Source organism: Castor canadensis, chromosome 13 (genome assembly GCF_047511655.1).
Source record: "Castor canadensis chromosome 13, mCasCan1.hap1v2, whole genome shotgun sequence".
NCBI lineage: Eukaryota > Metazoa > Chordata > Mammalia > Rodentia > Castoridae > Castor > Castor canadensis.
In genome coordinates this window covers 48,224,618-48,239,211 of record NC_133398.1, presented here as the reverse complement: position 1 = coordinate 48,239,211, position 14,594 = coordinate 48,224,618, and the positions used below count along the sequence as shown (strand labels likewise).

Genomic DNA, 14,594 nt, shown 5'->3' with positions numbered 1-14,594 from the left:
TGATGGGATGCTAGTTTTAGGGACATTTTAACATAGAAAAGGCAAAGAATGCAAGACAAAGAAAAGCAAAGTGGAGAGGAAAGGGGTTATAAGGAAACAGAAAAAAAAAAAGCTGTCTTTTAAAAAGCAAACTGTCTCAGAAAAATAAAAAGGTACTTCAGCAATTAAGAAATCTCTATTGTCAAAAGATGCTTATAAAAGAAAGCAACACAGGACAGATTGCAACTGGTCAACTGGACCAAATTCAGCCTGGTCAAAATGGACAAGAGTCAATGCTATGGGGATAAAAAACAGACTCCGCCAGAATAGCCAGGAAATAGGGATCAACCTGCAACCCTTCCATGGCTTCATTTCCTTGTCAAAGAAATGGGTGTTTATTCTCCAAGCTACTTTTCTCAGGTGGGTATTTCTCAGAGAATATTAAGGAAGTGAAGGAAAACAAACCTTTGGAAACCTGTATGAAAAAAAATCAAATAATTCAAGATATGGTTCTTACTATAATTAACAAATTTATTTGAAACTGGGAAGAGAGATTTCAGGTTTCCTAATAAAGCATCACTGTTCCAGTTTGTAGAAGGTTAGCTGAGATAACTCTTTCCATAGCAAAATTTTTGTGGAGGCTAACCTTTGCCCAGCACATACGGCAACAATTAACTACAAGACAAAAGTGACCAAGGACAATGAAAACAAATTGTTATTCTAAAGTTAGGGTATGTGTAGAACCCCAAATGTGAGATTCAGACTAAATCTCATTGGTACAGCATTTGAAATATAAAGTGTTCATTGACTGAAATTAGCAGGATTTAGCAAGGACAACAAACACCCCTCACTTAATTGCACATTTCCATGTTCAGGTGGCAAGAATAAGCTCCTAAGCCAACATTCAAGTGAACAGCTGCAGTAGGCTGTGTGCGCTGAAAATTACAGCATCTTTCAGCTATAGGACCATCTGCTCAGAATAAAATGATACTAATGTGCTATATTTTACAAATAATGCATATTCCATTGATAGGCTCAACACAACTGTTCACAGAATGCAAAGTCTTTCAACAGTTACTGGGCAAATAATTTTCAGCCAGATTTACAATTTCAACTTTTTTTTTTTTTTTGGAGCATCAGGAATTGTAAATAACTTCAAAATGTAGTAACCAAAAAAATACATAGTAACAGAATGTAAAGAATTATGGTAACTTAATATTCAGACCATACCAAAACTTTTTTTGTTTTCAAGAAAAAGCTTGTCACTCTTTTGAGTCTGCACTAAATCCTAATTTAGATTATAAAAAGTTACATACAACAGCACGGTTCTGATCTACATATACCACTACAGGTAAAATTGCAATGTGCTTTAAGTCCTAACGATGGCCATACCATAATAGGTTAAATGCAAGAATAATTACTTTGCCAAATTAAAGATTCAAGTGTTTGGTATGGCCTCAGCACTTCTGCAACATGCTAAAAAAAAGTAGCCTACAGAATTTAAGAAAAATCCCACAGACCCCGGTCCAAGGCTCTGCTGCCCACGAACCACTTCTAAGCAGAGAAGCCACATCACACAGTCTGACTGCCATGTTAGTTTGGAGTTGCCGTCTGCAATATGGACACAAAAAGTACCGTATGTTAGATGAGCAAGGTAACGCAACAAATCAGTTTGTACAAAATTTACAGTGATTGTATTGATATTCCCAACACGTCCATGCAGTGTGGCTTAATTAAATTTGAGGCAATTCCAATCTAATCTTTCCAAATTCATTTTAACATGTTTTCTTACACAAATGTAAGCATTTTTAATTAAGAGCCAGATTTTAAGACAATATGAAATAGTTAACTTAGAATCTAGCCTAAAGAACTACCTTAAACCACATCTCAAAAATTAAAAAAATAAATAAAATGAAGCAAAATACTACACGCTATCCTTACTTTTAAGGATGTGGGGAAAAGGGAAGAAATGTGAATGAAATTTTATAGTGAGAAAAGTGGTCATGCAATTCATAAGTGATTGCTTTGCATAAAAGCACTCTTTCCCCAAAATATCAGAAGGGCATTAAGAGAAGCTATATTTGCCCACACTGTTACATTATACTACAAATGATCCTTAATCCTGGGACTTAAAATTAAAAGTGAATTGAAACCCTGTGAGGTTATTCCGCCACTATAGTCAAACTAGTCCTAACAGTTTCCCTGAGAATTGCTCACATATACTGAGAGGCAGTAAACCAGCACCTTTCAATTGAAATAATTGGACCAATAAATAGGATTGTTTAGAGTAATGTGTGTATAGGATGTCAGCTTTGTCCCTGAACAAAATCAAGTGAACATTTTTTAATATGTAAATTGTAAACCCAGCACGCTTTGAAATTAGTGCTGCTATGAGGCCTCCAATGTAGTTAATGGGCCATTTACCACTTACTACAACTTGCCAGAATACTAAACAAGAGCCGTGATACTGGCAGAAAAGCCAAAGTTTACTTTTAAACATCTATGTAGAGCCCTTAAGTAGGTAACAGAATAGGAAGAAAACTTCATCTCTGAAAATGAACAACAAAGGAAAGCCAAAAATGTCTCATGTTTTTATAATTTAAAATTATCATCCTTAGAGTTAAGCCTAGCAGCAAGTGATTTACTCAGAATGCTAGCGGTGACACAAATATACATACATGTAAAACAATGGGTCCCATTTTCTGGCACCTACCAAAAGGATTAACATGTTCACAGGATGCCATGAAAATACTTTACCCTTCCTCCCTTCTTCCACTAGAGCCAGAGAATTTTCTAGTCTCACCCTGTGTTCTTTATTTTACAGAAAAGCTGCTTAGTGCCAAACTGAACCTGTGAAAGAGGTTTTCTACCTAGGAAATATTTTGACAAGAACCCAACTGTGGCTAGACAATATGAATAGGCTAGGAGGACCAAGAGGTAAACCCAGCCTAAATTCACATCCAGAATAACCTCAAGGGTTGGTACCTGAACATCCCTGACTATATAAAATCAGACTCAAATTTAAAGCCCGGCAGTCTCTCCTATCCCACAGGAGGTGGGCACTAATGAGCTAATCCATTGATACTCCTCTTTCAGAAAGCCCCGTGATGTGAACAATCTCCTTAATGAACCAACTAGGAAGGCTGTGTATGGAAAATGATTCTCCTGCACTTTTACTTTGCCAGCACCTCAGACAGTCTCTCCGCTTGAGGCAGACACATACCTTTATGGGAAGTTATAAATAAGTTGCTCACATGGCCCTTACCTTTATGCTGGCCAACAATTCAGTTACTAAAAATGTAAAGCTACTTCCCCTTCACTTAAGGACAGGCGATTCTGCTCTACTCAATCCACCACAGACAACCGGGCTGTGCACTATTTATAGATTCCACTGGCTCTGAAACTCTTTGGAAGGAAAAAAAGACCATATTCCAGTAAAGCGGAGCCATTAAATCTAAGACTTAAAAAAATAATGTTTCAATATATGTTCACCTCTTAATTTAGACATCAATTATGCCAATTCAGACTGCTTTTCCTCTGGATACTCTTCATGTAATAACTTACGAAAAGGCACGCTAGCATACATCAATCTAGAATAACCTACAATTTCACTGGACTCTGACAGGTAACAGTAAGGTGTTACTTGGCTGAGAGCATGGATTTTACTTATAGAAGAGAAAGGTAGACTCTAACTTTTCACAGTTACAAAGTTTACTTCCAAAAGGCCATACAGAGTTTATAGGCTGAATTTTAAATTTTTATATTAATAGCCCTTCATGTACTTCAATATCTAGTTTCTTATAATAGTGGAATTGTGAGACCAATGCTATTACTTTATTTCTCATATCTGGGACCAATAAGAATTTGAGGAGCCCAACTGCCCCAACAGTTTCCTGATCAGTAAGAAAACATGAAAAGTCTCTATTTTCCAGTCTTCCTGACTTAAAAAGAAAAAATTCTAAAAACTAAGGTAATCAGGTTCTTGGCTTTTTTCAAACTTTTTGCAGGCAGCCTCCAAACAAGACTAACTGCTAATCAAAACATCTGAAATATATTCCAAGAATTCTCATTAAATTCACCTGATACAATGTCTATGTGGAGACAGAAAGTTTCCACAACCTACAATCTCCCTAATGAGGGGACAAGAACTCTGTGGGTTAAAGTCATAGCAGGTTGCTGAGTTCCCAGTGAAGCTGGTCCAGTATGCCCCCCTCAGTTGCTATGGTTACTGTCCAGCTCTGAGCTGAGCTGTCAGGCTGGGGGTGGAGTTCAGTGGCACAGCACTTGCCTAACATGTGCAAGATCCTAGGTTTTGATTTCTAGCACCATTTAAAAAAAAAAAAAAAGTAAAGCTGATCTGAGCTCTAACCTTCCTCTGATCCAAAAATTAGCCTCCCAAAATGTCCCTCCTCATCCTAATTTACACTACGCTATCCCTAGGAAGATTTTCCTAAACCCTCAACAGTACCCTACTGCCTGTCAAAATTAAGTGCAAGCTACTCAGCTTGCACTTAAACACTTGAGATCCTCTACTACTTTTACCAATCTGATCATTTCAGTACCTGAAAATCTGACCCCCTCCATGTCCTTCAAACAGTCCAGTGCCTTACTCTCTCTGTCTTTGATCATAAAGTTCTATCTGCTGGCAAGGCCCCCACCCAAACCCACCCCACCCCCATGCCAAGAGGTTGCATAATGCTAAGGACAAGAACAGTTTCAAAAATTAGAGAAGGAAAGGGCACATCACTCTGTAAATGCAAGCAAACTTGGGAGTTTGTTTTTCTACCTAACCTCATAATCACCAGAGATATTTTCAAATTTTGGCACACTCCACCAGCCACCCTCAACCAGTGAAATCCAAATTTCTACTATAAGGTATGACAAAGGAAAGTATATCTCAAGTGATCAGTTGGGTATTTTTATCTCAAGACCTTACACCAACTTTTCATAAAAAAGGTGGAAGTCAAGAGAAATCCCAAAGCACAGCATAATCTGTCCAAGCCTCTGGCCAGTAGGGTCATGGACATATGGCATATGGGATTTGGGCATGACTTTAGGACAATGACAAAAGCAAATGGTAAATGAAAAAAAAAAAAAAAAAAAAAAAACAGATTTTTACACCAAGGTGTTTAGAAACCATTATGCTTAAGTTATGAGCTCACATGGTATTAATTTGATACTGTCTAGGAATTGAGGCAAACATAAATGATACTATACTGTCTCTAAAAAGAATCATGGCTAGAGCAAGGACAGCATCTGTATTAGACTAAAAAGTCTAATTTGAATAAAATGATCTTGGGCTCCACACTTATCTGCAGTTAGAAACGCCACAAGTACTACATCACTGGGGCAGTGTGCACCTTCCCTCTGACAACCTCTAAAGGCCAAGTTACAGTATGAAGAGAAGACATTCATCTCTTAAGTTTAAGAGCTAAACCTTCACAAAAACAACAGCAACAACAACAAAAAAAAAAAAAAACACAGCCTTCGCCAAAAAACATCTTCCTCTGGGGAACTCGAGGTAGGAGACTATAGCACATGAATAAGCAGTGAAATGCTTAAGAAAAACTTGCGGGGAAAAAGGAACCCTTTTACACTGTTGGTGGGAATGTAGACTAGTACAACCACTCTGGAAAAAAATTTGGAGGCTACTTAAAAAGATGGACATCGATCTACCATTTGATCCAGCAATACCACTCTTGGGGATATACCCAAAAGACTGTTACTCCAGAGGCACCTGCACATCCATGTTTATTGCGGCACTATTCACAATAGCCAAGTTATGGAAACAGCCAAGATGTCCCAGCACTGACGAATGGATTAAGAAAATGTGGTATCTATACACAATGGAATTCTATGCAGCCATGAAGAAGAACGAAATGTTATCATTCGCTGGTAAATGGATGGAATTGGAGAACATCATTCTGAGTGAGGTTAGCCTGGCTCAAAAGACCAAAAATCGTATGTTCTCCCTCATATGTGGACATTAGATCAAGGGCAAACACAACAAGGGGATTGGACTATGAGCACATGATAAAAGCGAGAGCACACAAGGGAGGGGTGAGGATAGGTAAGACACCTAAAAAACTAGCTAGCATTTGTTGCCCTTAACGCAGAGAAACTAAAGCAGATACCTTAAAGCAACTGAGGCCAATAGGAAAAGGGGACCAGGAACTAGAGAAAAGGTTAGATCAAAAAGAATTAACCTAGAAGGTAACACCCACACACAGGAAATCAATGTGAGTCAATGCCCTGTATAGCTATCCTTATCTCAACCAGCAAAACCCCTTGTTCCTTCCTATTATTGCTTATACTCTCTCTACAACAAAATTAGAGATAAGGGCAAAATAGTTTCTGCTGGGTATTGAGGGGGGGAGCGGGAGGGGGCGGAGTGGGTGGTAAGGGAGGGGGTGGGGGCAGGGGGGAGAAATGAACCAAGCCTTGTATGCACATATGAATAATAAAAGAAAAATGAAAAAAAAAAAATAAATGAAACTGAATACAAGATAAAAAAAAAAAAAAAAAAAAAGAAAAACTTAAGGATGAGAGCTGGGTAAGTGGCCAACACATAGGGCACCTGTTTGAGACACCATTCCTACAGCAAATGCTTTCTCTTTCCCATTTGAATCACTAAAATGGCATCTTCATGATACATTCCTTGCTTTTCTGAATTAAGCAGAGGCTAAGGTATCAGTTCTAAGAATGAGCCATTAGTATGTTTGGCTTTGTGGTTCCTAAAATAATTTTGGCTATAAGTTTCATGTGATTTCCTCAGTCCTAGAATGGTCAACTCTCCACCCCATCCCATTCCATTCTGTCTCAAGAGCTCAGTGGATTCCTCAACCTCAAATTTTTTGGCCTTGGGGCTAACAAAGGTCCAAAGAGCTTCCAGAGACAGCAAAAGGAACAGTTGTGAGTCACAAGAAGAGTGTTCTTTGGTAGCAAACACCATCTCTTGGCCCTTTATGACTCACTGCCACAGACAAAGTAGAGTCTCTGCAATGCCAGCCTTTCTGAGGGCTTGTACTTCCAGAGCTGGAAGGGTAAGGAGCTTTGAGGTTAGTGGGTTAAGATAATGAGTTTAAAGTCCCAAGTCCTTCTCTTTATGCTAGGTCCATTCCAGGTCTCTTTATTCTAGGTTCCATGCCATGTTAGGCATGCAACTCCCATGAGGTAAAGACAGTGTTAGGTGCTTGACGTACAGCAATGAAGGGACCTGAAGTAAACAGCTACAATGGGAGATGTGTACAGCAGACCAAGAGTGAACACATATAGCTACATAAGTGTGATTTGGAATAAATGAAAATGTAGAACAGAATACGGGGATTGACAGTGTAGACAAGGGGGACAGGTACTTTCAGGTATCAGATAGTACTTACTGAATGAGAGGGTAAGCTTTGAGTTGAGGTTTCAAAGACAGATGTATGAGTTGGTTGCTGTAGTTGATGGAATAAAGCCCCACCCCATGTCCAAGATTATCAGTGTGTCATATTATATGGCAAGGAGGCAATTAAGGTTGCTGAAAGAATTAAGGTTGTTAATCAGCTCATCTTGAAAAAGATTATCCTGGATTACACATGGGGGGGTCCCCAATGTAATTACAAATCCTTGTAAGTGAGAGAAAGAGGCAGGAAAGTCAGTGTCAGAGTGATACAGCACGAGGAGAACTCAACAAGCTATAGCTGGCTTTGAAAGGGGCTACTAGCCAAGGAACACAGGCAGCCTCTAGCAGCTGGAAAAGGTAAGGACACACTCTTTCCTTGAGTCTCTGGAAGGAATGCAGTCTTGCCAACATCTTCATCTTAGCACACTGAAATCTACTTTGCATGGACTTCTGACCTTCAGAACTGTAAGACAGTGTGTGTTGTGTTAAGCCACTAAGTTCACAGTGATTTATGCAACAGGAAACAAATACAGTCCCCATGTGAATACCTAGAAGAGGAATTTTCCAGGCAGAGACCACCCATAGCAAAGCTGGTCTGCTGTATAGAACAGTGAGGAGCTACAGGAAGAGTAGGAAGAGATGAGTCAAAGAGGTAACGAGGCCAAACCACATAGGGCCTTGAAGGTCACCATAAAAAAGAAACCGGGACAAAGGTTTTAAGCAACAGAGTAACAGTAGTTACTGTGAAAATAAATTGTGAGTGGGTATGCAGGAGGACTCAGCAAGTTTGGAAGCAGTTAGGCCAGTGGAGAAGCAACTGCAGTCACCCAGGTGTAAGATGACAGTGACTCCAACCAGGGTGATACCAAGGGAAAGGATGTCAGAGACACTACACACTAATTACATATGAATAAACTAAGTCCATCATTAGAAAACTTTTAGAGTCCACCTTTTTACATTCAAACAAACCATAAAACATTGCATGCTATGGACTAAGAAAACCTGACAAACAAAAGAGTGTCTACAGAGAGTTGTGTCTTAAAGAGAGGGGGGAAAAAATCTTCTTTAAGAAAACACACTAAAAAATCTGAATTTATATTGAAACAAAGTTTATACTTATGTACGGATACATTACAAAAGAACTGAACAACCAATCCATTTAACAGCAAATATAAAATAAAAAATCAGTAACTTAAAAGATGCACTTACTGAAAGTACTATGTCATAAACTGATTTGTAACCTATAAGAGCCCTGTAAAAGTTGAGAATACAAAATAAGAAAGTATCTCAAAGTTGCCCCAAAGATTTAAAAACAAAGTGGATCAAGGTAATGAGAATAAACTTACATTCTGTGACAGGAAGTAAACTTTTAAACCTGTATTTTGAACAGGGTTACTTATCCACCTCTGAGGTAGTGAAGGTTAAGCTGTGGGTTAACTCAGTCTTGGTTATAGGTCGGAACATACTAAAGCCATTACTTCCTGGTGATGAATCAATTCCACCCTCTTTCTTTCATTCCAACCTCAGAGGGCCTAATTAATTTCCATATCATTATTTGGCTACAGACCTAAAAAAGGGACATGAGTACAATAATAAAATCAACTACTCCCACATTTTTTGTAGTGGAGTTTTTGTTTGGTATAGGCAGATAGATTTGAACTGCTAAATTAAGACAGTTAACGTAATAATCAACATAGAAATTGCATTAGCTTCACAGTCTTCAACAAAAATCATAGCTATGGGGAACCCCCTCAGGGTAGTACAAATTGTGAAAACCTGATTGGAAATCCTCAAATTAATCCCAGTAGTTTAGTGTTTTCATTAGGTAGGTTAAAAACATAGCTCCTCTGCAGGATAGACACTAAAATATTCTGTCATATTTAAGCTGGAGCACAGAAAGAATGCCTACTCTTAAAAGGAACATAAAAGACAAGGCTTTTGGACAGAAATATCATTTTTTAACACACAAATGTTATAAAGGGCCAAAATCCTCCATCTGGTCACTTTAGCTAACATTTTACTGTTCACAGTCATTTGGCAGGACTTACAAAGAAAACCAAATGCTATAGTTAGTATTTAACCCCAAGCAGTTTATACCAAAATAAAGGCATCTAAAATGTCAACTAACAGAATAAGGTGTGTGTGTGTGTGTGTGTGTGTGTATATATATATATATATATATATATATATATATATACACACACACACACACACACACACACATATATATACACATATATGTATACATATATACACACACACATATATAGACACACATATATATATACACATATATATATATACACACATTTCCTTACTAATGCTGGAAGGTGATGAATATTTCTGTAAGACTTTGGAAAAACTGAAAATTAAGAGATGCTACCTCAGGGCATATAAAACCTTATCATTCATTAAGGCACTGCAGAGAAAGAGCAGTGCAAGTGCACTCTTCCCCCATCCACTGTCATCCTTGATAAAGGCCAACAACCCTTCCTCTTTGAACATCTCATTTACTGGTATTAGCCCATGAAGCATTTTTCTTTTCAGTTGATGTGTAATGTCCTAATAGTCTCAAGAGACATATACATTTGATTCAGAAACATGTCTGAATTATTTGGTAAAGAAAGCTGGAGCATCTTAAAAAGACAAGATTCACACCAAGAAAGTTACTTTATTTCCTTTGGTCCAGTTCTTCCCCTTCTTCTCCCAAAAGACAAATTTCCTAAAAGTCTACATCCCAGCTAGGAAAAATATGCCCAGGAAGATCTATGACTTTTTATTATCATTAAGCTCCTAGTTATTTACAATTTTAAAAACAAGAGGCAAGAATTTGCATTTAATTAAAATGACTTCACTAATATTGATTCCAAAGAGGGGAGGAGATTGCTAAAGGAGAGTATCACAAGGAAATTTCTAGTTAATCTGCTGCCTAGCAATGTACACAAGAATTAATGCTAAAAGGAGAAAGCTAGTGCTGTTGCTGAGAAGCAGGATCCATCTACCTCCCATAGGTTAAAAAGAGAGGAAAGGAGGTGCAGATATAATGACAGACTACATTTTAATGTAAGAAAATTTTTCTAAGACTCAAACCACAAAGGCATTTAGTCTTTAAATTATTTCCACTCTGGGAAGAGGGAGAGGAGGGGTAAAAGCATCCGTGCTCTTTGAAGACTTTCACTTTATATATACATACACACACGGACACACACGCACATATTTTGACATAATATATCAAAACATCTTACAAACTCTAAAGTGCAAAGTGAATATTTGGGGCAATTATTATTGTTGGACGAAGGAAGATGCTTCTTTCAAATGCTACCATAGAAAATTTCCATGGTTGAGGCTTGGGTTGTCCTCTTCTCCCAATGTCTAAATGCACAAGGCTTCAGGGTTCTGCTAACAACTTCAAACATGAAAAGGGAACACTGTGGACAGGAAGTACAGTGTGCAGACTTTTCCTAATCATGACTGTCATCTCCTGTCCTAGGCCTCTGAAGCAGATGCTATGTTAAACTACATTTAGCACACAAACACAAGTGGTGACTCAGAAAGAAGGGAATTTTTACTTAAATTGCTGCAATTTTTAACCCCAGACCTCCAAAGATTGTATTTAAATATACAGGGTGCCAATAGTCTTAAGCGGTTCGCATTCAAATTACAGTCTTGTCTATTTTAATCTACCTTCCTTTTAAAAGTAGATGCCCCTCCCCCTAAAAAGTGTACATACCTTCCATCTTCCTCAACTGGGTCTTCCCGTGCTCAGATGCTCAATCCTTTGGAATTTTAATATTTAAGATTACAAATTACTGTTCCTTTTCCTAATGAGTACTCCAAGATGATTCAAGCCACTTCTACTTATATATGAATTTATTATTTACAAATAGAGCAGTAGTGTAAAGTCCCATCCATAATTGTACTATAGAATTGAGAATGATAACATGCATCTTACAAGATCTATCACATGGTATCAATGTATTTACAATTCACAATCAGGAAAATGATCCAAATATGTCCATATAACACCAGACAGTCTCCTACCTTTTCTTTCTCCTATTATTATTCAAATCAATCTAAATTTAAACATTATTATTCTAAGCCTACACTAACAACTTTAAGATCACATTTTGGTTTGTCCTTTTGAGAAATGGTCTCCCTATGTAGCCAAGGCTGACCTTGAATTTGCAATCCTCCTGCCTCAGCATCCTGAGTGCTGGATTCCAGCTGTGAACCACCACACCCAGTTCTAAGATCCTGTTTAACTAAAAGACATGGAAAATAAGGAATCCTGAACTCTCCACAAGATGAGGGTATCTTTTGTTATAAAAAAAGAGGTTCAGATGATGTGACTGCCCTTCCTAGTAGAATTCAACAAATCCTATCACTAAAAGGAGGTAGGAAAAAGTGGAGAAGTAAAAGAAACTACTATTTATTGATCCCTCATTCTGTGCCAGGCCTCCAGCAAGATATTTTACAAAATCTCATTTAATCCTTTTATGCACTATGAGCTGTATACATTACCTTCAAATTACAAATGAAGATTCTGATGCACAGGCACTAAGGAGAGAAACTAGGATTTGAAACCCAGTCTAAGACTCCATCTAAAGCCTCCCAACTGCTTTGCTTCTAAAGTTTCCCCTTCTCTAATGCACCTTCCATTCCATGACTACACCAATCTTCTCCAAATGGTCAGCATACACAACTATCTCTCTTTGCAAGGCCTGTGCTGACTCTAAATTGCCTATAAAACAACACTGCAACTCCTTAATGAAGCATCAGGCTTGACCTGGTTCCCACCTACATCTCCATCCATTTGCCCAGCACTCCCATGGCACACAATAAGTTCTAACAAACTTCTAGTAGTTCTACTCACAGGCTGCTTCCCACTGTTACTCAACCTCTTTTCTCCATCTGCACCAGCTTCACTACCTTTCTTCTCCCTGGCTAACAGAAACATCCTCAGCATGAGAACAGTGGATATGGTGCCTCCAGGAAGCCTTCTGTGAATTGCTGAGCCCATCCATACCTATCCACATAAGCCTTAGCTATACTTTTGTCTCCTCAGTAATAAATGCAAAGAGAGAGCTACAATGAGCAAGAGGATGAACTGCCATGAAGTGAGATGCAAGGCTGAACATAAAAGGCCCACGTATCCATGTGGTTTTACATTCCTTGTCAAGAAAGATTTTTCCATTGTAGTCTTATGTAGTTGCTGGCATCAAAATGATCTCAGGTTGTTTATGAAGGAGAAAGCTGATTTAATAGTAGGCTGTGGTGCTCCACCACTAGCACATACCCCTTTCCAGATATAGCTACTAACTCTTAAAGTATAAGCTCAAGTTTCAGGTTGAATCAGCATTAACATGAACAAACCAAAAAACCCTTAGCTGCAAGCATTTGCTGAAACAATGCAAGCCTTAGTAGTCAAGGGAGAGAGGAGGGGAAGACAGGTGTGTTCCACTGGCATCACATCACAGTTTAAAATAAGGAAATCTCATCAAGGATGAATCAAACCAAGACCACACCTGAAGTTAACACCTCTCTCCTCCAGCCTGCCAAGATCTGCTATATAAAATGTCATCAGGAAGAAGAGCACAGGAGCCGCCCAAGGCCAGAAAGCAACCCCCCTGATTCACTGGATGGATCTGTCAGGCACTGTGCTGGACAAAGGGAAAACAAAGGTGCACAAAACATGCACATTCTGCCCGGATGGAGCTCATGTGTCCCAAGAAGCCAAAGGCATGCAAGGAAACTTTTAAGAACTCACAGCCAGGAATAATAATCTCTCTGGCTGACCTATGCTAAATATTTCACTATCTAAGAAAAAGATAAAAGGGCAAAGCCACTGCTGCTATGGAAACTACCTCTAACTTAAATTTCTGAGTTTGGACATGCATGTGAGAAAAAAGAAATGAGGCATTTTGCTTCTTGATGTTTAAAATACTTGAGAATAACAGGAGAGTAAGCAGAGCATTCACAATGCATGTTACATTAAACTAGACTTCTGCCTTATGATCAAAATTTGAAATCACAACAAATCACAGGCTGAGGTTCTTCTGATTCAGGTTCTGAGTACCCATTCCCTACCACCAGGTTATCCTGTATAAAGTACATATTTCTTGAGAAGAGGTCACTCAGTACAGTAGATGTAACGTGCAAACCACCTGTTTCTGACGAGACTGTCAGAAAGTACCTCCTAGGAACCAGGCAACATGCCCGTCTGGAGCAGTTATGACTGCAATCACTTCCCGTCAGTCCAAAAAGAAAAATTTCACTATCATCCACTACTTTAATCTCAGATGATCTGAACAAAAGGACCCTCAAACTGTTCTTCTGAAGAACTTGAGCCCCAATCCCAAGTTTTTCACTCTTTTTCTGAAAAGAGAGTGAAGATAAACTCAAGTGCACTCTTTAGATCTAGTACAAGAGTTCCTTGACTTGATTTTGATTGCCAACCTCTGACTGAGAAACACTACAAGGGAAGACAAATGGCTTACAAATGGCATTTTTATAGGCCCTTTGGCCATCCCCACATACTTTTATAAAGTCATTTTTTGTCAAGGGTTCACACCAAAGGATGGGCCTTGGAACTCAGCTGAGGTATCAGGATGTGTTTTTTCACTCTCCATTTCCAGAAGAGTAAAAAGGCTGGGGAGAAGGAAATCATTGCAGTAGAGGCAAGAGAAGTAAATTAGTACTGGAGAAGACTTCCACTGCACTGGAACATTCACAAAGTCACGACCATTAGATCAAGAAAGATCACTATGCATCGCTGGGCAAGACACAGCAAGGTTTCTCCAAAGTAACTTCTTATCTAACTGAAAATGACCAATATCTTCACTCACTGAGACTGAAGATAGTTGGCTTCCAATATTAAGAACTAAAGAAAATGCAAACCAGTGTATCCTCCTATTTATACATCAAGGTTCCTACACATTAACTAAGACCTAGTAAGAAACACCGCCAACAGAAACAGCCAGGTGGCCACTTCGGATGGTCTTTATGGTAAAAAGGTCAACCTATCTTGACAGCATGGTTAACAAGACCCAGTAGTGGCCCTGACCAACAGGAAGAGAGAGCCAAAAATCTTCCTCATATAATGCACACTCAAATAAATGCCAGTATTGATGACCATTTAGTAAAACCAAAAAAGAACTTGAAAGACAACAATAGACTGCTTAAATAATTCATGTACAAAGTTGAAAACAGGTTACAGAATCATATGTGAAAC

General features: G+C 38.6%; 1 protein-coding gene across 21 annotated transcripts in view; it reads right to left on the bottom strand.

Annotated features, from left to right (window-relative positions):
* Elavl2 (ELAV like RNA binding protein 2) overlaps positions 1 to 14,594 on the bottom strand; it is a 153,189-nt gene that overhangs the window by 69,051 nt on the left and 69,544 nt on the right. For 10 of the 21 annotated variants that reach the window (XM_074051698.1, XM_074051701.1, XM_074051704.1 and 7 more), the window contains one exon: positions 1,500 to 1,590. The exons of 5 other annotated variants lie outside the window; for them this stretch is intronic. In XM_074051698.1, the coding sequence (XP_073907799.1) occupies positions 1,500 to 1,571 (72 nt within the window). In that variant the 5' untranslated portion in view covers positions 1,572 to 1,590. Of the gene's footprint in view, positions 1 to 1,474; positions 1,591 to 14,594 lie in introns of those variants that run through there. 6 more of the 21 variants (XM_074051693.1, XM_074051691.1, XM_074051689.1 and 3 more) reach the window with 1 other exon arrangement.